This window comes from Gallus gallus, chromosome Z (assembly GCF_016699485.2).
Source record: "Gallus gallus isolate bGalGal1 chromosome Z, bGalGal1.mat.broiler.GRCg7b, whole genome shotgun sequence".
NCBI lineage: Eukaryota > Metazoa > Chordata > Aves > Galliformes > Phasianidae > Gallus > Gallus gallus.
Genome location: NC_052572.1, coordinates 40,477,815 through 40,505,041, shown reverse-complemented (window position 1 = coordinate 40,505,041; position 27,227 = coordinate 40,477,815). Strand labels below are relative to the sequence as shown.

General features: G+C 37.9%; 1 protein-coding gene across 9 annotated transcripts in view; it reads left to right on the top strand.

Annotated features, from left to right (window-relative positions):
- The window catches only part of FRMD3 (FERM domain containing 3), a 159,742-nt gene that overhangs the window by 69,663 nt on the left and 62,852 nt on the right, over positions 1–27,227 (top strand). For 3 of the 9 annotated variants that reach the window (XM_015280365.4, XM_046905929.1, XM_003643038.6), the window contains 2 exons: positions 11,820–11,924; positions 23,924–23,966. In XM_015280365.4, the coding sequence (XP_015135851.1) occupies positions 23,960–23,966 (7 nt within the window). In that variant the 5' untranslated portion in view covers positions 11,820–11,924; positions 23,924–23,959. Of the gene's footprint in view, positions 1–5,842; positions 10,501–11,159; positions 11,197–11,819; positions 11,925–22,726; positions 22,747–23,722; positions 23,824–23,923; positions 23,967–27,227 lie in introns of those variants that run through there. The other 6 variants (XM_040656434.2, XM_046905928.1, XM_040656430.2 and 3 more) reach the window with 6 other exon arrangements.

Genomic DNA, 27,227 nt, shown 5'->3' with positions numbered 1-27,227 from the left:
TAGGCTGCACATTGGGCAGGTCTGAGTTAATGGAACAAGCTTGTAGAGTCCTCTGTTTGGATTTTTGCCACCTATAATTTAAATTGTTTCTTGTCTCTTGTGTTTGTATTTAAAAGAAATTTAGAAGTAACTTCTCTTTTCGATTTGGTTTATATCCAGTTGTTCGTAGAAGAATCATAAAACAGTTACCACAGTTGTAATTTCCTGAGGTCACACTTAGAAACGAAAGAAGAATTTGTTCTGACTGTGCTATCAAATAGAGGTCTTATTTTCAGTAGCGCTAATGTTGCAGTTCATGTATCATTCAAGGACTGAGTGACCTCCATAAAAAGAGAAAGAAAGAGAAAAATCAATCCAATTCCCCCCTTACTACAAAATAGAATTGCAAGCTGAGAACTTTTTTTTTTGGCATAGAAACAGAAGCCCGTGTAGTATAGAGTATGAATTCCTCCTTTGATGCCTGTAACTGGCATTTATTAAACACTATTTGGGGGGCATTGGCATATGCTGTCATTGACATATTTGACAAAGGAGTGCTTCTTTGGGATTGTCTTTCTCCCCAGTTTTCAATCTATCATAAATTTGGTTTTCTGTAGATTGGATATCTTAATGCAAGTTTCATGTTGTTCGTTTTCATTCACAACAGGCCTTTAGCATCTCACACTGCTACAAGATGGTGGAGATAGTGGTGGGGAGTATTGATGAAAAGTTCTTCTTTGTATAATTCTAATAGGAAAATAAATTAATGCTCGTATGTCTGTAAAGCAGTAGCTGAACAGTTTGGAAGTTTTTTTTGCATGGTAAGGAATTTCTGTCAGTTCACTCTGTGCCTGAAGAGAGAAATGAGATAAAACAGTTCAGCAAGTGGGAATGACACAACATATTCCTTTAAGTTACAAAGTGCAATACTGATAAAACCGATTAATTTTATCATAAAAGGAATTATTTTCCTTGGACAGATGAGGCAGACGAGTATTTGAAAGACAAGGTTTGTTGGTGGATACTAAATTACTAAAAAGTGGGAGAGATTTTTTGTCCTCCCACTTTTCCAATCCATAACAGTCCCTCTAGATATCCACTGAAGTTATTAGACAGGTATATCCTCTGGAGCATTATTATATGATTATATGGTATGACTGTCAGACAGTTCGAGTGCATAGGATGGTGAGTGTTCCTCAGCTAGCCAAATGTTTTTAATTGGGCCCTTATTACATTAGATCAGTGTATGAGTTACACTTTTACTGGTTCTCTGGGAGCCGTTGACTTTGTCACCATAGTTGAGGGTCAGGCGACATTATCTCTGATTTGCAGTCCTTGGACTGATTCAGTGTGCTGCAGGGCTGATGTTACCAGACCACTGACTACACAGCTGAGCTTGTGACTCTGGAGTAATCCACCTAATGGTGGATTAGATTTCAGTACTATCTTGTCATACATTCTGTTCTTTACGTAAGCTCTTAGCCTTGCGTATCACTCTGATAGCCTTTCAAATGGGCATTAATCCAGCACTTTTCCTGTCTCTCTCTCTGGGGATTATCTTCTGTGATCTTCCTTTTCTTTCTCCTTTCCTTCCCAGTGCAGGCTGGACACCCAGTGTCATGCTTGCAATGATTCACGCTGTTCTTCCCCAGTGAGAAGAGAGGAGCAGTGGGGTAACCCCAGCTCCAGAGGATGGGTGAAGCTGCTGTTACCAGTATGCTGAGGGGTGCCAGCTGCCTGTGGCAACATCAGCTTCACTGTACTATTCCTATCTTCATCCAGCTTGCTCTTCTCTGCTGTGGTCCTGTGTTCCCATTTGGTGCGGAAACAGCAGTGTAGCTGTTCCTGCATAACCCTCATCATGGTTTGGATGCAGTATGGGCAGCTGAGATCTTCCCCTGTCTTTGCTCAGGGAAGTGTCTTGATTGGCTGGCAGTAAATCTTCATTGCTTTTCTTTTCTGAAGTACTTGTTTACGTGTATGAAGTGCACAATGCTTTCTAGCTGTTAGAAAAGGCATAAATAATGAGTTGTCTTTGGAGTGGAATATAGGGGAGTTATTTGGAGCTGCTAAATCCACTGAGAAGATTCAGAATTGTACACATCCAGAGAAGTGGTTTTGTACTTGTGGACATGTGGATTTTTTTGGTCTAAATTCTTATTTGGCTTTAAGATTAATTTGTAGATTGGGGCTGATGCCTCATTCTTGGAATCTCTCATATGCTTTGCTAGATGTGATCTGGTGCCCACTAGCTGCATCTTCCACATTAGTTTTGATCTTGAGGACAGAAGAGAGAAAGCAGCGTTAGCTTTCCCAAATAATGCTGGAAATTGCATAAAAGGATCGGAAGATTTGTTGACAGAAGCACTCATTGCTTTTAAAAAATCAATAGTGCCTCAGATGGCATCACGAATGCTACACTAATGGAAGCTGTTACCAGAAGTGAGCAGTTAGAGCTGCAAGCCTTCTGTGAGACCAGCACTTCAGGGCCATAAAACCTAAATGGCCAAGTCTTGCCCATGTGCAGAGGGACAGGAAATGATGATGAGTGCTGTAAATGAGCACTGCGCCTGTGGTTTCTTCAGTGTCTGCCTGTCTGGCTGGTGGTGACTTTTGAGAACTACATATGTGAACTACAAATATTTCTTTCTATCATTTATAATTTAGACCTAGGTCAGAGTAATTTACTTGCAGAATAACACTGAGGTCGAGAGCTGATTATGTGAAAGCACATTCTCTCTCCTTTTGTCTGTGTTCACTCCTGCCACTGGGATTTTACTGCATGATGGAATACAATGTTCATTTTCCATTTGATTTTGTATTTATGGCATTTTCCATTGCATAGAACAGCATGCTTGAATTTTTCTGCAGTGTTTTTTTAATTTTTTTAAAATCCTCTATTATTTAAACAATGTCATCTAACAGTAACCTCTAACTTGGTAGAAGGCAAAAATACAGCCTTGTGTGGACAGATCTATCTGTCAAGCTGTTGCAAATAAATAGTGCAAAACCAAAGAGAAATAAGCAACCTCAAATAACACCCTTCATTTCCCAACAGAGGTAGCAGGCAACAGGAACTATCTTTGATAAATTTATTTCTAGCTTCACTCTGGCAGATGTTTCTAGGTGAATTTTCAGTGCTGTATACATTTAGCTATGCAGTTTCATTTAAGATTAATAAAGCTTCCACAGCTGCACTTGCACATCCAGCCTTGTCATTGCTCTCCACTTTTTTCTTCTCAGCATGGACACTTCTTTTTCTTTGCTTTCTCCTTTATCTTTGAGTTGTGTTTGTATACTTGTTGCTCAAATGAGTGGAAAGATATATATATATATATTTAATTTAGTTCTATTAATTAATTTATAGCACTTGGGGCTAAACTGATAATTAATTAAGGGCTCAGAAATTTGAGCTTCAAGACTGCAATTTTTGTGAGAATTATCTTCTTCAAAACTAATTTCAGCTTAGCAAATGACTTTTTTTGAGGAAAAAAAAAGTGCAGGCGTGCCCATTATGAGTGAGAAATTGTCATATGTTATCTCTGTTGTTAATTTCTAGCCTTTCTGCTAAAACAAATCCATTAGGCATTTTGTGGGGGGAAAACTGTACTGTAGATGTATGTTTTTATGTGTGCACATCTCCTTTTTTCCCCCTTTCTAAACAGTTCTTGAAATTTATATCTTAAGATACTGCACTGAGGAGTAAAAACACTGTGGTTTCTCTTAAGTTCCTATTTTCTGTTGTCATTAGGGAGAAATACAACTTCACTACAGAAATCTGGGAAAGACAAAGCCTAAAGCTTAAGCTCTTTTGCAACTTAACAGTTTTTTTTGTTTTGTTTTGGTTTGGTTTTTTTTGTTTGTTTTTTTGTTAACAGTAAAAAATCCCATAGAAGTTCCTTTAGAAAACATTTTTTTTTTCTTTGTTCAGGCTTGTTGGAACTGTATTTCCTGGCTAAACAGCACCTATCAAAAAACAACAGTTAGAAGGAGGTAGCTGAAATCAGAGCCTTGGGCTAAGTATTTCCTCCTCTGTTCTTATGCTTAACTTCTCACAGGGAATAGTGCTCTTTTGTAATGTCACTGTAGTAATAGTAGTTTGTTCCTGACTTGAGGCATTCTTGTGGCAAAGAATCTTACCCATGAAGCCAACAGCTAAGTAAGTGCTAGAGTAGCTCTTCTTTTTTGTATGTCTTGATGTTATAAGGTGTATTTGAGCCTTGTGCATGACTGCGTTGGCTTGACACTCTCTTCCCTAGAGGATTTTCCTGTACACCCCTCTGTTCCTCACATTTCCTGAGAGATACTCTTGTCATTCCGCTTTACATGGGTGACATTAATAAATGGATGGTGTTGGGGCTTAATTTCCAGAACTTTTCCAATTTTTTCCTTCTCTAAACAAAGATAATTAGAACTTTGCTATGGAGAGTGTGTTCTTTGATTATTTCTTCTGGGTTAGGTGAGTGATACAGTTCTTTAGAAAGACCTGGACATATGTAGATTAAAGCTTTTTACAGAAGCTAACTCCATCAAGTTATGTAGTGAAATGGGAAAATGTCTGCATGAGAAGATGTATTAACAGGTACAGACTGAAAAATTCATCCTCGCCAACATTTTACTGTTAGCAAATATTGATATGAATTATGGTTAGGTAATTGAATATACAGGATGAAATATGTCATTTGCAAGACAGAAGCCATAAATGGTAGTGCACAGAAGAGTATTCTTGTAATTGAATCAATACCAACTGCTTTATTGCAATGCTCCTTTTGATCCTTTTATTAAAGAATACTTAAAGAATACCCTCTGTATTAGGTCTGTAGAAACACAATTCCCTCACTGTAAGGAAAAGAAGATTCTATTATAAATCTTTTATTTCTAAAATGAAATCTGCCAGTTCCAAGTAGAAAAATTCCCTCTTCCCCTCCCCCAGATTTAATTAAAAAACCCACAGAACCACAAAAAATACATCTGAACTTCCTCATAATTGACAAAATTTTCCATTTAAGGATGTATAATAGATGTCCTGTGTGTTCCCAAGTACTTTAAAGTGTTGGAGAATGCTGATTATGAGAAAGCAGGAAGTCCTTTCAAAGGGTTATGGTGTTTTACTTCAGGAATGAATTAGGCATGTTTTTAATCTTTGTGTTTTCAGGGCATTATGCAGTGCCCAGTTCTTACAGACCATCTGCAGAGGTATTTTCCTATTACTGTCTTAAAATAAAGGCTAAGGCTGTCAGGGTGTCTATCTCACGTGTAGCTGCTGTCATTCACAGTCTCAGTGAATCCGTAAATCAAAAGAGCTGTAAGAAGGTTGCCCAGGGTGCTGGAGGTTGTCAGCATGGAGCTGAGCCAGTGCTACCTTGCTGCCTTCAGCTGGAGCAGGGCTGGGATTTCTCTCCTGATGCTGCTGTTGGGTCAGGACTTAAAAATTTGGCTTGAAGATCTGAATTTTGAGTGGTGTTGTGTGGCAGTTGGACTTGATTATTTGTAGTGTGCCTTTCTACCCTCTGGCAGATCGACACTCCCTCCCTACTTGGTATTGTCCACCAGATTTCCAGAGGTCCCTTCCAAACCCTGCAGTTCTGTGATACTGTGAAGATGCATTGAAATTTAGACATGCCAAGGTGTCTTCCTTCTCTGCACCCTCATGGCTTCCTATTCAGCTCCCAGGGGCTGATTTTCTACTCACCCTGTTCTCCTAGCACTTGCCCAGTGGTGCTTGGTGAATTTCATCAGTGTGCCACTGGAAAAAAAAAAAAGTGCAAACATAGTGGAAGTGCCCTCAAACTGAAATGAACAGGAAATTGCTCCCAGGTGTCCTTTTACAGCTGCATTTCTGCAGGCCTCAGTTCCAAGCCTCAGAACAACTGATGGCAGGTCTGAGCCTATCGGGATTCAAGGTATTTCTCTTACAAAAAGCCTGGAAGAAGTATGGTCACACCAGCAGAGCAGGATCTTGCTCTGTCAGAACAGGAGTTGGAAATGAGAGAGGTGGCAGCTGATGGAACAGTGTAACTGTAAATCTCTGTTGCTTTTTGTCAGCTGTGTTGTTGTTTTCAATGGATAAAGCTGCTTTTTGAGTTACATTCGAGGAACTTCTTTTTTTTTTGTTTGTTTGTTTTCTGACTTGATTGTGTTTTGTTCTGTGGAGGTGTTACAATTGTTCTTGATTTCAATATTTAGTTTTTTTAGGTCCATGGGACGTTAAAGTATTCCAAAGACTAAGGAAAGCAATCATTCGAAACCAGACATTATTCCTGCCTTGCCTCAGAGCCAATTATTTAAACTGAAATATGGGTTTAATTATTGCTTTAATTTCTTCTTCCACTTCTTTTTATTTATTTTTTTTAAGGTGGATTTGCATTACTCCTGCAAATGCATTGGTTTATGAACAGCTTTGTATAGAGGGTCTCTGTTGGATACTATTCACCCAATCCCATTTCACTTGTGGGAAAGGGATTGAAAACCCTGCCCCAAAAAATGCTATGTTTATAACATGGTGATTTCAGTGGTTCCTGACAGAGAAGCACAGCTGGCAGGGCTTCAGTGGTTAGGTAACAGAGCAGAAGTGTTATTTAATCTGCTTGTGACTTGCTTCCTTGTGATGATATGCAGATAAATAGACCCATATCTTCACAGTGAAACAAAAGCAAACAGAGGAGAATGGAAGCTTTTAAACTTCTGGAAATGGTTTTCCTCACGCTTTCAGAATTCTGAAGCAGTAACAAATGTTTTGTGGTCTCATTTTACGTCATCAGAGAGGGATTCAATTGGCAGAACAAGATACACTCTCTGTTGATTTTTAACTTGCCCAAGGAAACCAGGAATAAAAAAACTTCAGAAACAAGCCCAAGACTGGATTATTACTTCTGTGTTAGATTGAAAGTGCCCAGGAACCTCTGAGACCTTTGTTTGGGTTCGTTTCTGCATAATAACAGAGTTATTGCAGAACTGGGATACTCAATCGTAGATTTTCACAGTAGCGGAAATGGAAACAGTAATAATAGTATCTGGCCATGAAAATACAGCATCTCTGTCGTGTCTTCATCAGTTCCTAGAGCTAGGGGAAGAAAAAGCAGGCAGGTTTGTCCTGTCTGTCCATTGATGGAGAACTGCATTACCGTGTTTTTTTGGAATGGAAAAACTCCCTTTTTTTTGCTTAACTTTTTCCCAGATGCAGCTTAAAAAAGCAAATTTTCACAGTTAGTTGCAAGTTGATCTTTTATGACATATGTGTCCTATGTCATTTACAAGGTATTATATCCTTTGCAGGTATGTTGGTTTGTTTTGGGATTTTAGTGATATTAAAGTCAGATACTCAAATGCAGCCTTAGGAAAAACATATCCATCTTGTCTGTACCTACTTATTTAAACAGAAAAAATATCCATGCTTCAAATTATTTATAGGAGTCCCCAAAGACCTGTTTTTATGTACACATGTGGAAGGGCTCCATTATAAAACTTCAAAGCTTTTTAAAAGCACTTTTCAAAGGGGCAGAGAAATTTGAAAGAAAGTATAACTCAGTGGAGCTAACTATATGTTGTATTTGAGTTAAAACGTCTAGGAAAAAAGTGGCTTGATTAAATAATTCCTTATTCTCTCATGGCATTTTGGCTCTCTTGCACATACACTCCGGTGCCAGTTATTTCTGCTTGGGTTGCTCTTCTCTGCTTGAGAATACTTGTTAGATTCTGGGTGAGATATGGTATAATTATCTGCCTCAAAGCCTTTAGAAATCTGACTTGGTTTTGCTCTCGGATTCCTATGGTCTATTGCTGACTTTTTTTTCATACTGTTTCAAATAATGGTTTTTTCATGATGTCATTTTTTTTACATTCTGTCAACGTATTGAAATGTAAGACATAAAAATATTTTTTTGAGTTGGTAGAGTAGTTAAAAAATAAGATCATTTAATTGGAAAGCTACATAGCAACTGTGTGAAGTCTCAGGCAATATTTTATATTCATTATTCTGTGACCCAAATCCATTCTCGTGCTCTGTTGTGGATGACTGGCAGTTCTTAATTTAATTTATCCATCTTCTTTCACAAATTAGGATAAGCTATGGATTTAATACATTCTTTTGTACAATAATATGTAATAAGTGTATCAAGGAATACAGAAGACAGCAAAGATTATCAGATGCTAAAGCTCTGGAGAATTTGGAGCATTGTTAGTGCTATCTAGAAAATGTTTATGGATCATGTTTGCAGAGAACAAAAAGAACAACCATTGCCCACCCCTCTTAACAATCTGTCTGTTTTGGATTGAAATTTAAGGTGCTTTGGGCTACATCAATGTTTTTTTTTTTTTCCTCAGTATGAAATAGGATCTGGATTTTATTTAAAAAGTAAATATTTTAAAAGCATAATGGTGGAGTAGTTAACATAGTGTTTCTTATAACAACAGTCATTATATGATGTGTGTATTTAGGCACTTTTATCAGTTTACAATCTTTTCTAATGTCTGGTAATGAATCGAGTGGAACTTGAAGCCTGAGTGAGTAGCACTATTAACTGAAGTATATATTAACGAAAGGTGGAATTATTAACTACTCCTCCTTATTGCCTGTAGAGGGTTTAAGGATTCGTAGCTCAGAGACTTTTGTTTGCTCTTTTTTGTTTGGCTGATTTCTATCGTCTTATCTTAGCAAGATAATTAGGACAGCAGTTCACTTAAGAAGGTAGCTTTGTTGTTGGACTGAAAATCACAGTGTGTGTCCTAGCCTTTTATCTGGTTCTGCAGTAACTCATACGTTTGCTTGGATTATTTATGTGGATGAAGCCAATGTCTTGTTAAGTAAATGAATTACATTGTGAGCCTATAGAAACTGGTAGATTTATTGACTCTTCTTCCAGTAACATACTTTAATGTTGTCAGATGAAAATATGAATAGTCCATTTTCATCTTTTACAGCATTCTAAAAATTGGATTTATTTTATACACTGTTGTCAATAAAATCTATTTTTGTGTTTATCTATACCTGAGTCACTCAGGAGCTTTTATTCCCCATTGCTATAATGTTCACTGTATATTCATCTTAAAACTGCGTGGAGCTGCAATTTCATTCACATTTCTTTCACATTTTTTCTTACTGCCTATTGAATTGTATTGAAATGTCACAGTGCAATTTTGTCTTAATATTTTGATTCTCTTGCTCATAGCATAGTCACAAAAATTTGCAGAGATTTCTAGGATTATAAGAGAGAAAATGCTTCACTGAGACATGGCTGCTTAAATACGGTCCTGTATGAGAATTTTTTTTTTCTCTCAATCACAGGAAGAGCAATTTTCTTCTTGTGCTTTCCAGTCTTTTATCCAGGCCTTGCCTTTTAGGGAAATTCTTCTCTGTGCTGTCACTAGCATGCCTGTAACTGTGTGGTGTAAAAAGTCAGTGTACCTGTTGGTACTGACAAAATGTCTGGAGACTGTAGAGAAACAAGTAATTACAGAAGGAAATGAGTTGCAGCTATGATGCAAGGAGAAAGTTAGCAGTGCAAGGTGCAAAGCACGAAGCTGAGCAAGCATGTACAGAAACACCTTGGGTTAACATCCCTTGACAGTGACTGTTTAAAAGAGGGAAAACAAAGTGCAGAAATGCATGGCACAAACAAGGTAGTGATACCCTTTGGGCAAGAAGTAGTACATGGAAGAGTAAAGGATGTGCAGAAAAGGGTTAGATATGTGGGAAGTGGAAGGAAGCAGAAGGAAGGTGTGGTGAGAGTAGGTGGCTTATGCTGTAGGAAGGGAAGTAGAGGCATCACATGCATGAAAAGACACCTGGGGAGAAATGAGCAGTTCCCTTGTGGCTGTAGGTGATATCAGGAGGAGAGAAAGTCCATGGGGCAAGGAAGGGGTCAGTGCAGCAGCCCCCAGCACACAGGGGGAACTGTTCAGCAGTCTGGTGGTGGCTTAACTGAGAGTGCTTTATATTGTGCTTCATATTTAGTTCATTGATGGAATGGACATATAAGCAACTGCATCTATGTCAGAATGTCTTATTAATTGAAAAAGTAACAGAATACCTGTTAAAATAGAGCAGTAGTATTCTTATTTGTTTAACACTTCAGTCTTGAAGCTGCAGTACTGTATCTAGTTCTGGAGTCCCCAGATCAAAAAAGACAAGAAACTACTGGAGAGAGTCCAGCAGATGGCCACAAAGATGATGTGGGGCCAGAGCCATCTCCCTTATGAACAAAGACTGAGAGACATGTGGCTGTTCAGCCTGGAGAAGAGAAAGCTAAGCGGGGATCTCATCAATGCTTATACATACCTAAAAGGCAGGTATCAAGTGGGTGAGGCCAGGTTCTTTTTGGTGGTGCCCAGTGACAGGATAAGGGGCAACAGGCACAGGAAGTTCCATCAGAACATGAAAAAGAACTTCTGTACTGTGTGGTTGGCAGAGCGCTGGAACAGACGGCCCAGAGAGGTTGTGGAGTATCCTTGTGCGGACTTAAGCAAAACCCATGACAGTTTCCTGTGTTGGATTAGATGATCTCTAGATGTCCCTTCCAACTTGTAGGATTTTGTAATTCTGTGATTCTGTATCTTGTGTTTTCTTTGGGAAACAGTAGGTCTCACCTGTCTGCAGCGGTCATGCTGCGATTCCCTCCTATGCTTTGCAGGGCACATCCTTGGACTGGTTGCAGTCCTCTTCCTGCCTTAGCCACTCCTGTGTGAAACTCAGGAGATAATGACTTCCAGTTTTGTAAAGGACCTTGCGAAATGCAGGAGCTACCTGTTAATTTTTGCATAGCCATGCTGTTCACAGTGATAATACTATACGTATTAGATAAGACTAATCTTAGTAATTAGTAATTAGATAAGACTAAGAGATAGACTATCTCTTAGCTTCCCAAAGAAGGACTGAGTAAGGCATAGCATTTAGTTTTCAAGGAACCATCTGGAGGAACAGTTAAATATTTTTTATATGTTGTGATTGTGCGTCCCAGGTACTTTCACTTTTGTAGACATTAAAGTATTAAGTTCAAGGACTCAGGTGGAAGGAGGGGCAGAAATACAGAGATCTGGAACTGAGACATAGGGAAATACCTCTGCCTCCTAAGAACTGACAGTTCTAGGTGTACACTTTTGGCCCAGTGTTAATGCTTACACGTACCACAGTTTGTTGGTAATAGAATAATAAATAAATAAAATCACATTTTTTGACTAAGAAGAAGGGTGAAGATTCATGTAGATTCTCCATGTCAGCAGGTAAATTAAGGAGACATATACAATGTTATGAAGATTGAAGAAAGCAGAAGTAAAGAATGAGGTTGTTAATTAAGCATCGTGTGTAGAGCTGGTTTCCTTATAGCTGTTGCTGCCCAGTGACGATGCAAAGAGTAAAATGTGAGGTCATTCTTCTGCACGATGCTGGTACTGTAGTGCCGTGATTGGGTATCTTTTGCTGTGGGCATTGTATAAGCATCCAGTAAACTGCCAAAACTACTTGCAAGCTTGCGGACTCAAAAAGCTACACACCATTTTGGAATTCTGTATGTAAATGGATATCTGTTATGCCATTATAGCATCAGGTAGAAACGAGGCTACCAGCAATATATTAAACGTAATAAATAAGCATCTGTTAGTGTGGCATGAGCTTTCCTGAGGCAGAACTAGTAATAGAATTTTCTTAAGGAGTCGCTTTATGAACGTACAAGGGAGTACATTGATCACTAATCTGCCTCATCTTTGAGAGGAAACAAATACTCGTGTTCTCTTGAGAGTAACAACAAATGTCATGAGCTGTTTTTTGTGTCACTTTGTTTAGGTGTTATTATAGACAGTGATTTAGAATATGCAGAATAATATATCAATTCTTTCTCTTTTTACAGAGGGAAACGAAAGGTCAGTTTCTCATAGATCACATCTGCAACTATTACAGCTTGCTGGAAAAGGATTATTTTGGCATTCGATATGTTGACCCTGAGAAGCAGAGGGTACGTATATGAATTCTGAGTACATTTGTTTTTAAGTAATGATAAATTACTATTTTGGTCAATAAACAGGAAAATTCTAATGCAAACGTGTCTCTGAGCATAAACCATAGATGTTCCACAGAGTAGCATTATTAGATTAATTTTTCCCTCGCTTCAAGTATTTAGTTTCAGTTTAATTGATACATTCTGATTTGTGTAATTCTTCTGAAGGTAAAAAAGATTTATGGTCATGACTCAGAGGTAGCACAAGATAGCTCTAGGCTATAGCAGTGCACTGGAATTTGGTATTTCTCTTATTTTGTCAAGTATGTTTCTTGGGAGATGTAGGTAGGAATTTTTCTGAGCTTAACAACTAGAAATAGTCATTCCATTCTACTTTTCAAGGAATGAATAGGCTATACACAAAATAGGTATGATTTGTCAGGTTGTGGGATGTTCTTCAGGTTAGCTCTCCCTTTGATCATCTTTATATTTGCACAATAAAGTTTAGTAGGCTCTTCTCTAGGCAGCTACGTGGACAGTGCTTAGTCATTTCTCTTAGGTGAAAGGTGATCCAGCAGGTTATGATCTATAGGTAATTTGCTACTGTCAGTCCCTGTTTGATGTCACATGACTGTTACTGTGTGAGAACAAGAAAGGATGATCAGCACAGAAAGCAGATGTCTTCAATAGTGAAATTCAGAAGTGTTTTTCCTGGTCTCAGGATTAAGACTTGAATATGGCTTTTAGCATGGAGGGCACATACTGGCATTTAATACCTGGAAATTGTCACCTCTTTGAAATTGCTATGATTGAGGAGGAGAACTATAGTTTTCTGAGTATCTACACCAAAATTAGTTATCTCAGAAATCATTGAAATCAGCACTCTCTGCTCAAAAGTAAAAAACTGGAATAGCTTTGCTAAGCTGCAGCAGGTGATTTTCATTACACCCTTTAAAATTAAACCTGCCTTCAGATGTGGGACTCCCAGCACAAGAAAGACATGGGTCTGTTGACGTGGGTCTAGAAGAGGATTATCAGAGGGCTGTAGCACCTCTCCTTTGAAGACAGGCTGAGGGAGCTGGGCTTGTTCAGCCTGGAGAAAAGAAGGCTTTGGGGAGATCTCACTGTGGCCTTCCAATACTGAAAGGGAGCTTACGAACAGGATGGTGACCAACTTTTTACACAGGCGGATAGAGAGAGCACAAGGGAAATGGTTTTGAACTAAAATAGGGGAGATTTAGATTAGATGTTGGGGGGAAATTCTTTACTCAGAAGGTGGTGAGTCACTGGCACAGGCTGCCCAGAGAAGCTGTAGATGCCCCATCCCTGGAGGTGTTCAAGGCCAGGCTGAATGGGCAAGCATCTCCACAGTACGGAATTGCAATCTTTGATGTCCCTGCAACCAAAGCCATTCTATGATTCTTTGATTATATTAAAAAAAAAAAAAAAAAGGCAGAATAACTAGCAGGTTTTTTTTTCTAATAGTGTACTTGATGATTTGTGATCAGTAAAGCCATAGACATTTTAACATGGTTGGAATTAGTAGGAGAAGTAAGTGAAATGCTGGATTAGACTATGACTAGGTAGGTCCTAATGAATACTTACCTTTGGTAGGCCTTGTTTGGACATTCACTCAAAAATTGCTATGGTAAAGTTGTTTTCCATAACAATCATCGAGAGATTGTTTTTTCTTGTTTTATTTTGTTTCGTTTTACGTAGTAAAACTTCTGTTTTGTCTCCTACAGCAAAAAATGGTACATCAGAGAAAACTCTTAAAACCTACTTCTATTGGTGTGCCTGTTATACTTCATGTGGTTTCCATTTTTTGAGGAGATATATTAAGTGTACTGACTAATCTAGTACCTTATATTTTTGCCTATACAATTGTCCATTTACGTCTTGTAGTATAGCTGATTCTGTATTAAGTTTATGAAAGATTACGTTTTATACTGAAGCTTAAATTTTTTCCTGGGTACTAAACAAACCCAATCTAAGAAAGCTTAAATGCCCTTTCCTAAAATATCTTTATTTCCCTTTCTTTCTATCAACTTAAGATACTGTGTACATCATGTAGTACTATGGTTAGTATCAGCTGGCCCTTTCTTCAGTAAGATTTTGTTATGCAAACATCTCAATCCTACATTTTCCATTTATGTGTTTTTAAATGCTGACTTATAATTACTCTCAAGATTTTAAGCTGTCTCACTCCAGTTACTAGAGATGATTTGATATTTATATATCTGGTGCAGGAATAAAGCAGCAAATGAGGCCAAGATGTTGCCTGACTGATTTATTACAAATTAGGAGCGGTTAAGAAATGTGGGGAAGATAGAGAAGTTAGTGACAGTAAAGAGGGGAATCCTAGTGAACAGGTCATAAGGCGGAGATAGTCACCACCATGGATCCACCTACATCTCGTTGATCCTCAGGGGACTGCAGGTTGGTCAGTGAAATCTTGTTGACCTGCACAGTCAGCGTGAGGGGGCACCCCTAGTACCCCCAAACTCTTTGTTTTTTACCCTCTTTGTTCAGCTCTGGTGCACCTCTGGTTGCCCAGGGCAACAGCACCTGCTCCTTCTGTCAGGTGATTGGCAGTTGATCATGTGGCAATCACACACCTGCTAGCTGGCAGGCTGATGGGCACATGTGCTGACTCCATAGTGGTCATTTTCTCCAAAACAACCCCAGAAGTCAGCCTGACCTGCAAACATCAGCCATGATCCAATTCTGTCTTGTCACTCAACCACATGAGTTCTTCTTGTCAACTTGTCATGGCCTCAGACAGGTGCTGATGAACTGTCTTTGGGACAGTAGTGCTTTCTTCCAACTTCTCACATAAGCATACGTATTACTTTTCTAATTAGGTATTAGCAAACTCTTGTATGAATTAGGACATGAATGAAATTGAGTTATATGGGACAATCCTTAAAACAGTCTTAAATTCCCTGGATGATGAGTTGCAAGTGGCATATACTTTTATTTTAGGTTTACTACAAATCATGAAAATAAGTTATTTTCAAACGCAGAATCTTTTTTATCTCTTCTTTCCACTGCTTGTTTTTACTTTATTTATTTAATTATTTTTAAGATAGCACTTCTAGATATTTATACACATAACACTTTCCCTTGGAATAGATATTTACTCTGTGAGAAACCCTGTCCTAGGGAATAAAATTTAGACAAGTTTATAATAAAGTTAGACAAGTTTATAATATAAAATAAAAAGACTGGTTTGTCTGTCTGTTTTTGAATGTGCACTTGTGGTTTGCTCACCTGAGTTTTATCTCTGTATCAGATGCACGAGTACCTCCAAATTAAATACAGGAAAACAGTAAAACTATTACTACAGTTTTTTTCCTATTAATAGAAGACTATTTTGATCTTATTCTACACTAACAATCTCCTATGCTGCTATAGTGACGTGAATAAGTAAGCTGAAGCCTAAACACTGTAGCTAGATGAAGTTGATCAGTAAATGGATCAGGAGAAAACTAGAAGAAAATCATGATTTTGAAATGATGAAGTAAGTGATGACACTTTTCACAGTTTTGTATTTTGATAGTTGTGAGTTTAGCTTGCTCAAATAAATAAAAACAGCAAAAACCCCAGTCCTGAGATACTTGGTTATAGAGATAAGCTGCAGCAAACAGTAAGTGTAAATATCTGTAAGCGGGACTCACTAGATGCTTGTTTTAAAATAAAAGATAGATTTGGATTTCTTTTTAAGAGCTTATTTCTAAAGTTACATCTGATGATTTGACTGAGAACAATTGCTTTGAAGGGAAGTGATAATTCATCTGAATATACTTCAGGATAAATCACCCTAAGCTTGACTCCGAACTTGAGAGTTATTTACCGTTCCAGCTGGATGCACTTCAGTCTATTTGGCCCAGTGGGGTTCATCCAAGAGCACTGAAAAAGCTGGTTCATGTCATAACAAAACCTTTCTACATTATTTTTCAATGGTGTTGGGAATCTGGAGAGGTCTTAGTCGACTGGAAGCTGGAAAAGATTATGGAAATTTTCAGGAAGGGCGAGAAGGAAGATCCTGGTAATTACAGACCTATCACTTACAGTGAAAGTTATAAACTATTCCACTTTTATCAGAAGTAACTAATCTAAAGTTGCTAACCAAAATTAGAGTGCTAGGCAGTCACCAACTACGTGAAGTTTAAAAAGAGCAAGTGCCAGCATCTGCACCAGGGACAGACAGCCCTGGCTGTATGTATGGACTGGGAGATGAGATGCTGGAGAGCAGCCCTGTGGAAGAGGAATCTGGAGGCTGTGGCTGACAGCAAGCTGAACTGGTAGTTAAAAGACACTTGGTTCTACTCCATCTGTTCTCTTTGGATGTTCCTTTGGGGAAACTGTGCCCTAGGGTAGCTTGGGAAAAGCCAGGGTTATACTAAGTTTGCTGTACGTTGTAGTATGCCATTTTATGTTTAATTGCACTATAGTGGGACCAAATGAGTTCTTAGTTCTGTTGAATTTTTAGCCCGTATTCCTGTGGAAACTAGGTATATAGGATCACCATACCTTTCTCCTGAACTCTCACATGTAATAACTTTTGAAGCAGGTTTCAGTCAAATTTTGCCGAGGATATAGGTCTGAAGTATTTCCATAAAATTTCATGCAGATGATCTGCCACATCTGTAAGTGAAACCCTGTTACTCCCCTCATTAAGAGAAATGCTATAGGACAAACCTACCGTATAGTGAATCTGAGGACGCTGGGGAGAGGGACAGTCCAGGAATCCAGAAACCTTCATTTGGAGTTTGTTTTTGTTTTGTTTTGTTTTAGAAATAAGTGGAGACATCGCCTGGGGGAGGTGTTAATAATTCTGCTGCTCAAGGGACTATTTATTGATAGTTTTTCCATGCACTAGCTATTGTACTGAGGCCAGCTATTGCACTGTCACCCTTGAGGAAGTGCAGCGTAGCAAATTCTGTTCCAAAGGCCCCAGGCAGACAGAGCACCTTTTTTTACAATCTTTGGACTTTTATGGAAATAGGATTAAGTAATGTAGCTACTGTTCAGCATCTCTCATTAGAAAGAGGATTCCTGTTGAAGGAGACCACTGATATTGAGAATAGTGGAGAACTGGGTTGAAGGGATAAGGCACTATACTGAAATGTATTCTTCAAATTTCTGTGGGAGGGCACCTGAGCTGAGGTTTAAAGTTGGAAATGCTATAAATTAAGTTTTGTAGTTTTTTTCCTTCTTTTTTCCTCCAATGGGGATTGGAGCATGTGAGTGTGATTTTTGTTTTTTGAATTAGAACATATGTAATGATAGATAGGTAAAAATGCTTTGGAATTAACTAAGGGGTGTGTTGAAAGAGTTGTGTGATATGCAAATAAATTGTAGGTCTGTGAAGTATCTGTGAGGTCCCACCAGTTGCTGTAGAAGTCTTTGAGACTATAATCACTCTGAAGCATCAGTATACTTTCCCATTTGGATAGGTTGTTGGATTGTCTGGGATCAGCAATGTGTGCAGTTCCCAGAAACATGTACTGCACATGTATGCTTGGCAGTATTAGAAAAAAGCTATTAACTCAGTGAAATTGCTGTATCAGTACACTCTCACTAACAGAGTGGATCTTCAGTGGTGGCTATGACTACACTGACATTTTCTGACATCTCCAGAGCGTGGAGCCTGGCCCTGTGTATTGTTAGAAAGATGACAGTGGACATTACTGCCTTGCTGGTGTTCTGCCTGTAATTCCCTTAAAGAACAGTCACAAACCCAGTCTTCATTTTGCTTTCAGGCTTAGAAGCACTGAAAGCTGATAGGACCATCTTCACATAGGATGATTTTTTGACAGATGACATGCTCATTTCACTAGTAAGGCTGTTGGAGAATCCCCTTTATAGTCTAGAATACATCATGTATAACAGACCTGGACAGAGTGTTTGTTTAATCTTACAGCCCAAATTGTTCAGCACTCTCTGAGTATTTAGTAATAAAGGAAATTGGAGGCTTCTGTCTTAGAGTAAGAGATTCCTTTACCATGATACAGCACTTCTGCTATTAATGGGGCATGTACACAAAATGTACAGCAGTGCCTCATCAGAAAGACCTTTTGAAGGAGTCAGCAAGTCTTGGGTACAGCTGATCGCTTTAGCAGTAGCAGCTATTTAATGTTCTTCAACGTGTGCACTTGTTTTCACGTGAGAGTGGTGAAGGTTGACAGAAAGAGACAACAGAAAATTTCCAACCTCAGTTAACAAAGCTACGTTTTTTTGTGTTGGCTTGCAAGGGTCCATGAAGCTGTAGGAAGAGAATGGTAGAGTGACTCAGCCATAGGTTAATTACAATTTTAATGCTTCACTGTCTATGTGAATCAATCATCCTGTACAGAGTTATCACAAAAATTATGTGCTTTTGCATCAAGTGTTGATATGGTACTGATAGGTGCCTACAGGTAAGGTTATGCTGTTTCAAAAAATATTGTAAAATTAGAAAAGAGTAGGCCACAGGAATAACATAAAATAGGAATGGCTTTAATACAAAAAGATGGATTAAACAAGAATTCATCCAGGAGAAGATGTAACAGATTGATTAGGAGATGCAGTATAAAATGGCTGGGAGAGAGTGAGCAGGTGAAGATAGTTAAGTAATGCTTAGAACTAAAGGCACTTTGCAAAATGATGAAGCAGCTGATGTACTGAAAGGCTATTTTTAAAATACTATCCTTAATCATAAATATATTATTGGAAATGGCAACATTATTAAAAAAAAATGTTGAAAAATAAATATTTAGACAGATTGCTGAAAGTCTACAAAGACTTATACACAAGTGGAGCCTAAAATGGGTGCTGTTGGAAGAAAAGACCAGCGACTAAACCAGCAACTACTTCTGTTCTTTTTTTAGAAGCATTTGCTTGAGGCTACTTTCAGGACACAGTGCTTTGTTAAATAGGTACTTTTCTCAACCAGTATAAGTGCATTTATGAATCCTAAAAAAAAAGTGACACATAAATAGTAGTGTGAATATGTGCTCACACTTAATTCAGCAGTGATGCTACTAACTGATACATCTTTTGTGAAGACTACCAACTTTATAAACTGAACCATCATGCAGGCTGTTCTAATAAAAATAAAGATTTTTCTTCTGTCATTGTAAAGCTGTTCGGATTGTGAGAGTGTGGCAATTCAAGCACACATCAATACATGAAGATTTTAAAGACAGATATTCAACTAATGTAGAGGTCATGGGTCAGTTGAGCTGCTCTAGTTTACAACATTGGTCATTCTCTGAAAAAGTTAGTATAATTGCAATAACAAAGTGAGAGTTTGGAAAATTTTTTAATAAATTTCAGCTTGTAATTGTACAAAAGGTGCTCCGGTTCTACTACGTGGTACTATTTCTGATCTGTTGTTACTTCTTGCTTAGCACACCATTGACCAGAGTTGTCCTAATTTTGAGAAGAGTAGGGAAGAGCTCTTTTGCTGAAAGAGAACAGTATCAGTATTCTTGTTTTAGAGTCTCCTGAGGGCATAAAAAAAATGATGTCAGCCCTAGGGCATAATGAAGGTGGCAAGCAGGTACCATGGGTCATTTGGCTGGTATAAAGTAGGCACCCAATTAATTTCCTTGTCTGACAGCTGCCATTAGCTTTGGATACTGTGACAATTCTTTTTTAAAGTTCAAATTTTGTCAGGCAGTGACCTGGTGCAAGCTGCTGCCTTGAGGCTAAAGCAAATTGATTTTGCTTTTGCTCTTTATTAAAGGGAAAGGTTAGGTATTCGTTCTAATGATTAATGTATGGCTGAGGTTTAAAAAAATAATTTTGTTACTTTTCTAGCAGTGGTTCCATGCATTTTTCCATATTCCTACTCTCGTTTATCTCTTGAAGTCTTCAGGTCTAGTCCACTATTGGCCAGAGTATTACTGTGATGTCTGCTGATTCTTCTCGTTGTTTCACCATAGGCATATCTGAGCACTTTGTATTGTATGGTGAAGAAAATTTAAATATTAATGATATTTCAGCTGTTTTGGTTGTCCCTTTGTTACTTCTAATCTGTTAAGGATTACTGTTAAGGAAGAGGTAGATATCACTGAATTTGTTGGTCAGATCCCAACTGTCTGGCTTGGCAAATGTTTAGAGCCTTAACTTTGTTTTAGGCCAAGCTTGTACTGGATTCCATAGGAATAGGAAACAGAACACACATCTTTGCGCTGTAGGGTTGCTGTCACAGTGTGAAGGAAGAATGGTATGGGAATTATAATTTATGTCACCTGACCCCTTACAAGGGCTGTGAGAATAGTCATAGAACATTATGTGTTCCTTCCTCCCCCCTTCTTCTTCTAAATGCCTTATCCCTGTGCTGTAGTGAAACCAAACTCAGTCTTGTCTTAGCTTTGCAGAAAATTACTTCATTTGAAGCAGCTTACTGGTTGCCATATCTTTGCTAGAAGCACATTAGCATTTGTAGAGTTAAATCTGCTTACTAGAATGGAGCTTTTACCCTTGTGTGGTGTTCTTGCTCAGAGGAAACTCTTAGCATATCAGCTACTCAGCATTTGTAAGAGGCACACACCTGGCCTCACTAATGACTACTCAGTGCCACTTAAATGCTGATCAGAGGTGAGGGTTGCATTTACAAGGTAAAAATTAGTCTGAAACACAGCTTGCAGTTGCAAGGAACCCTTAGTGGGAAAGCCTGCAGTTACTGAAGGACAGATGCAGAAAACAATTTTAAGCATATTTTACAAGACCAAAGGTGATTATCTGTAATATCTTGCTTACTCATAGCTGGCACTTAAAGCATCAAGAGTCAGTAGCTATCTTTGTGATTGATCTCTAAATGACTTGCTCTCTGCCTTCTGCTTCTGCAAGGGCATCTGGCTGACCATCCAGATACCCAGTCGCCATTCAAACTACTTTCAGCAGAAGAGATTAGAAGTTGTTAATGTTGGACATGAATCTTGTAGCAAGGTTTTTGGAATAATGGGTGCTGGCTGGATTAGAATTAATGCCTTCTATACTGTGTGAGGACTGTGTTACCGGTGTGCCATCTGGGAAATGAGAGACTCAGCCTCTGCAGGAATGCTTTCTATTCATAAAGGTAGGAAAAGACAGCGATGATTATCTAGTCCAGTTGTCAACCCATCGCCACCATGGCCACTAACCATGTCCCTAAGTGCCACAACTACTCCGGTGAAAAGTTGTAGGCCATCATCCAATTAAACGCCCTGTGTGGATGACTGTGAAATTTATGAGACAGATATGAAGCTGTTTTTTCTTTTTTTCCCCCCCCAGGTTTGTACACTTCTCTAGGGAAGAAAAAAAAAAAAAAAGTCTTGCCTGGGGTTAATTTGCTTATTTATTTCATTTGTCTTTTGAGACAAAGTGTCTTGTCTTACAAGAAAGTTTGAAACACTTGTGGTCTGTTCCCACAAGACAGCGTGGTATATGGTAGTGGTGAGACATTTTTGTAACTGAAGATCTAAAATGGTTTTTAAAAGGTGTTTGATAAGCTAACTCAAAAAGAAATGTTACCTTTTCCCTTCAACTGTAGTTTTTTTCTTCTCCAGAAAAAAAAAATGTTGAAAAAAGTGTAAGTTTGATACATACAAAACAAATTTTGCAATGACAAATGCTTTTCAATTGAAATCTGCTGCAAAAAAAACCTTGGGTGAATTTATAGGAACCTTAATATAGTCCTAGCTATAACAGCTAATTAATCTTGGAATAAATATAGCATGAATATGGAAGAGATGGGGCACAATTTTTAATTATTAATAGTTAACTCTGTAAGACTTGAAGATAAATACTTGAGGGAAAATCTTTCCTACAACTAAAACTGAAATATGCAGACAAATATAGGGGTGGGTATTTTCAGAAGTGCTACCACTGATGAGGTGTTTATATTCTCCTGACAGTCAAATGGCACTAGACATGTAATTGCTGTGTCTTTGAAAAACTCCAAAAATTATAGTTTTCTAACTTTAACTAATCTTACTTAGTTTTCTGGAAGATTCAACTGAATTACCTACATATTTCCATCAGCAAAGGTCACCAAGGAAATCTGAGCTTCTAAAAGCTTTCTGTCAGTGCCCTGACCTCCCGGTGAAAATCAAGACTGCTTCATTGTTCCATTTGCTCCGTTTTTAACCCACAAAAGCCAGGCCTTAGTGAAATGTCTGTTCACTTCTGGAAGTTTGGTGCATGAGGAATTTTTCTGTGTTTGTATTGGCTGTTTTATATGGTACTCAGGGATATTTTTCAGTACTTGCTCCATTCAGTTCTTAAATCCCTTTATTAAATTAAAAAAAGCCAAGTGCGTTAATTATTTTGTCCAGCTTGCCCTTTTCCTTATTCATGAATTGTGAGGATTTCATATTTGCAATTTTATTTTTATTTCTTTTTGTCTTTGTTTTTTGTTAGAATAGGTATTTGACTTTTTCAGATAGCCAGAAGAGCTGACCTGTGTGCTGGTATTTCAGCACAAACAAAAGGTGGCCTGCTCTTGCTAGATGAAAATATTGAGAAGCCTTTTGATTCTCCACTGTCTGGGAATGTTATGGGACTATTCCCTGTCCAAATTCCTCTTTTCTATCTGACTTCTCAGTGAGAACTGTCTGGATCCTGGTGATAGTGGGGTGGGCCTTTTGAATAGGTTAAGGAAAGTAAATTTACATCTGTGTGTCTTTAAGTGCTTTCCTATCTGTTAGTTCATTCTGATCTATGAAGAACTGCATCCAATTTCTTTAACTAAATTACCTTTTTATGAACAACCATCACCTCCACACCATTCACTGTTCTTCAGAGCAAGATAAAGAAATAATGCATCTGTGTGATCTGGAAAACAGTCAAATGAGCTAGACATTTGGTAAGTTGGTGATCCAGGCATTATTTTCTCAGTAATACTTCGTTCCCTCACAAAGAAATATAATGAGAAGAATGGAGAGGAAGAAACTGTGTAAATTTTTTTGGTTGTCTGGGGCTTGGGATTTTTTTGTTTTGTTTTATGTGAGTACTAGGTTTCCATAAAAGTCTCACAGCAGCAAGAGAGTTTCAAACAGAAGTACGTAATAATGCTTATCTCCAAATCTTCAATATTGTTGTTAACTATATGTGAGTATTTCTGAGAAGCCATGGAATTTGTAAATGTTCTTTAAAGGTACTTCAAATATTCAACATGGTCATACAGTTACTAAGTTTTCTTCTTGAAGTAGGTTTTAGCGCCACAGTGAGAAGGGTTAAAAATACAACCCCATCCCCCCCACTCCCCTTGGTCTAAGGCCCTCCAGTGTTGATGATGATGCTTATTAAAGCTGAATAGTATGCTTTTTGACCAGCTGCTTCTGCAGCTCAAATCTCATTTTAGTGTGGAGATTTTTTGCTTACTGGAAAAATCCCTGTACAAATGCTTTTGGCTGTAGTCAGAAGTGGTACTTGAATATCAGCATGTTCTTTTGTCGATCAAAACATCCTCCTGAACAGTTCAGCTAGTGTTAGCAGGAGATGCGCTAAGGCTCTTAACTGAAATGTGAACCTAGTTTTTCATCACCAAAGCATTTGGGTTTATTTTCCAGGAGAATGAAAAACTGAAAGTTTTCTTTCCATTGCCGTCCTTTCCCTCAAAGTTAGAAACCAACTGATAGGCATCTTTACCTCTCCGTTGTGCTTTCACTGTCCACAAAGTAAACATTTTGTGGAAAATACATATTTTGGATAGAATGACATGTGCCTTTCAAATTTTTAGTTTTTCCTAGAAAAAAAAAAACTATGGTTTGTATTCTGAGAGTATTGACTGAGAATATATTGTTTATACATGCTTTAGTTACACAGGGACTGTAGAAGACAGCAGTAATCAACAGAAAATGTTTGCGTTTCTGGACAGTTTATACAGTGCAATTACAGCGTAGTAGCAGCATGGAGGTGGCTTCACCAGTTTGTGTGCCTGGTAAAAGAAAAATCCTACTTCCCATTTTTGATATGTCTTCAAGGATTTTGCTGCCTCCTATGATCTGTATTAACCTCTGATCTCTGCTTTGCCTTTCCAGCACTGGCTTGAGCCCAACAAGTCCATCTTCAAGCAAATGAAATGTAAGTGTTGAGAGCTTGTGTTTTTAATCTGTTTTTGAAGTATTCAAAGGTTTTTCTGTGCTTCCATGCAGTATTTTAGAGTGCACTTTATTTATTTCCTGTTGGAGAGAGGCCTTTCATGGCCTATCTAGAATCTCCCTAAATCCTCATTTCACTATTTTTTCACTACTCTGCACACCAAGAGCTTTCCTTTATTGTGCAAGGTGAGAGCCAGAGACCAGCTGACATTTGTGGAGTGGCAGATCTGGTGAGGAGAAGACTTGTATGCTCTGGCTCTCTATTTCAGTCAGCTTAGTCAGACACTGGGAGGTGGCAGTAAAATATGGAGTGTGGCAGTCTATTGTGGTTACTATTTTTTTGTTGTTTATTTGTTTGTTTGATTGCTTTCCACAGCTCAATGCTTCCTGCCAATGCAGAGCATTAGTTTAAAATCATTGTTGGAGACAAATACTTTTAAGTGCTAGGTAGCTGTGAATTACAGCTATAGACAAGGGGGAAATTACAACTTTTTATTTTTTTATTTTTTAATAAAAGTACTCCTTAAAATAGAAATGTATCATTTGAACTGTCTGTTTGAAACGTTATGATATGGCTCATGCTTTCTGTTAGATGGTCCAACTGTGAAGACCTTGCCATTAAACAGAAGTACTTCAATACTCAGAAGTTTATATCCAGCAGCAGAAGAGGCTGTTTATTTGACTGTTGCTGGAGACTTGATTTAGGGCTCTGGGAGTTGGATCTCATTTAATAGAAGTTGTTATCTGTCAACTTAGATTATGAAATGAAGGCGGGTTTTACTCACAAACCTATTTGTAGGTAATTGCTTTGTTTTTTAAGTCTGAATACAAGGAATATTTTATTTGGGAGACTGCTTATTTTAAAATCAGATGAATCTAAAGAGATTGTCAAATATGTAAAAACAAACAAACAAAAACTAGGTGTTAGGTGGATGGAATTCTCCCATTAATGCTACAATAGTATATTGTATTGCAATAGTATTGCAAGCTGTGTATACATATGCATGTACATGGGCACACACATATGCCTAGCTTATTCACTGTGTTATGGTTCACAGTGTTTAGTGTATGATGTTTAGGTAGCAGGAGTGCTGTGCTCTTTGCATAGCAACATGTTCAGGAGCTCTGCCAACAGATGCACTGAGAGTGTTTTGATTTATTCAGAATAACTCTGTATATAGATGTTGCCTAGATGTGATTGATGGTAGTTAATAAATTCCATAGATGTTTGATATGATGGACTCATTGGAGGGCCTGTGTGGCTTTCGTGGTAGAATCCTAATCAAAACTCTGAGGACTGGAAACAAAATGTGTAGAGAGAAGCAAAATAATTGCAGCTAGTTTTTATCATTGTGGAAAGTGATAGGTCTCAACAACAGCAGCAAAAAGAATTAGAGGCCAACAGAGGTGTTTTGTTATCACCCTAACATGTAGGATGTAAATAGAATTAAATGTGCAGTTGGCTTTTCGTGAGCAACTTCAGTTTAATACCAGTGTAGCTTAATTTTATTCTTTGTCATAGATGAAGGACTTTAGTTTCTACATTAAACCCTTAAGGAAACAAAACAAGTACATACATATATCTTGTATACGTGTGTAGAATAGAATCCATGTATATTATGGATAAATATATATCTCTCTCATACGGGTTTCACGAATGTTTTTGTACATCAGGAAACTCTCAATTTATTTTTCTAAAAATATTCTGTATTAGTATAGAATACTGAACAATTTCTGAAGGCACACAAGGTTAATTTGTATTTTGTTTAAAAATATTCAGTTTACTATGAAAATACGTAGACTCAGAGGCTAGTTTGTAGATTACCAGTATTAATTTAAAAAAGTGTCACAGTCTCAGGTGACTCAAGAGAGGACTGAAATTAGTAGCAGGTGGAAAGAATGAAAACCAAAGTGATGAGGTGACTGTAAAAGAACATGCATTCTGTATATCTGACTTAGGGGAGAAGTGGTGGCAGAAAGCTCTTCACAATGAGTATGTTAGACAAAGGTTTCCTTTTCTTTCTTTCCATCAAGGAATTCAGAAAACAGTGAAATGATGTGTTTTATAAGAACAGCTACTCATTTCCTCTGATGCATGAGCAGTCTTTATTTAATACTAATGACTTAAAATATTCTAAATTCAATTGAAGACCTGGATTTACGTATGATTACAAAGTGTGTGGATACATGCAGCAAAAATAGAGAAATGCTGCATGATTGATCTCAGCTACCATTTGTGGGAGACTTCATTTTCCCCTGCACAATAGCAAGTTTTTCAGTGTATAGTTCTATCATAATGTGATGCTTAAATCATAAGACTGTGCCTCAGCCATTTTTACTGCTAGTTCTGCTTGAGAGAGAAATTTATACTCTGAGAAGTGTTGTGGATGACTGTCAGTTTTGTTTGTACTGGTTATAGCACATTGACTGCCACCTGTAAGTGACAGTGAGCACTGTGCTTCTTGTAATGTGTTTAATAATTCTCTACGAGGCTACATAAGCTACTTACATCTCTGTGGTTCTAGGTAAAGCCCTTTTAAATCCAGTTTTTATGTTCTTCTGAGTGTTTTATTTTTTTATATTACTGTTACTCTCCCCCAGATGCTGGCAGTAAAGTTCCTCTCTATTTAGCCAGCTTCTAATGTTTTTGTACTTATTTTATATCTAGAAGTGCCCCGGTGTAAGTCTTATTGGTCACTTGAGCAGTAATATTCGCAAAAAACAGTTTTGTCATCCACTCTCTTCTCCCTCTTTTGCCCTATTCATTTTTAAGGTTCTTTGCATAATAAGTATGCAACTATCCTGTAACCAGTTTTGTGAAAAGTAGCTAACTGTGTGGGTTTTGTTCTTGATGACAGTGGAAAAGAATCAGTCTTGCTGCTCTGTGTTCAAAATACACGTTTTTCCTACCGTTTTACATCTCAGATAATCTGAGAGAGTAGTACAGAAAGGATGTGCTACTGTATCATGCCATTGGAGTGTGCTAAAAGACTTTAATTTCCTTCAACTCTAATGCTGTCATTAAATGGACAAATAGATGAAATGAACCAGAGGAAGAAGAATGCAGGTGTAGAAGTGGACTGTGCAAATCCTTCTTACAGATTCTTAAACAAACTAATTTCCCATGGATTTTTCCATGCCTCAGTACAAATCTGAAACAAAAACAAACAAACAAAGAGTTTAACCAAATACAAGGTTTGTAAATATATGTACAGTGAAAGAAGGAAGTTTCATGTGAATCTTT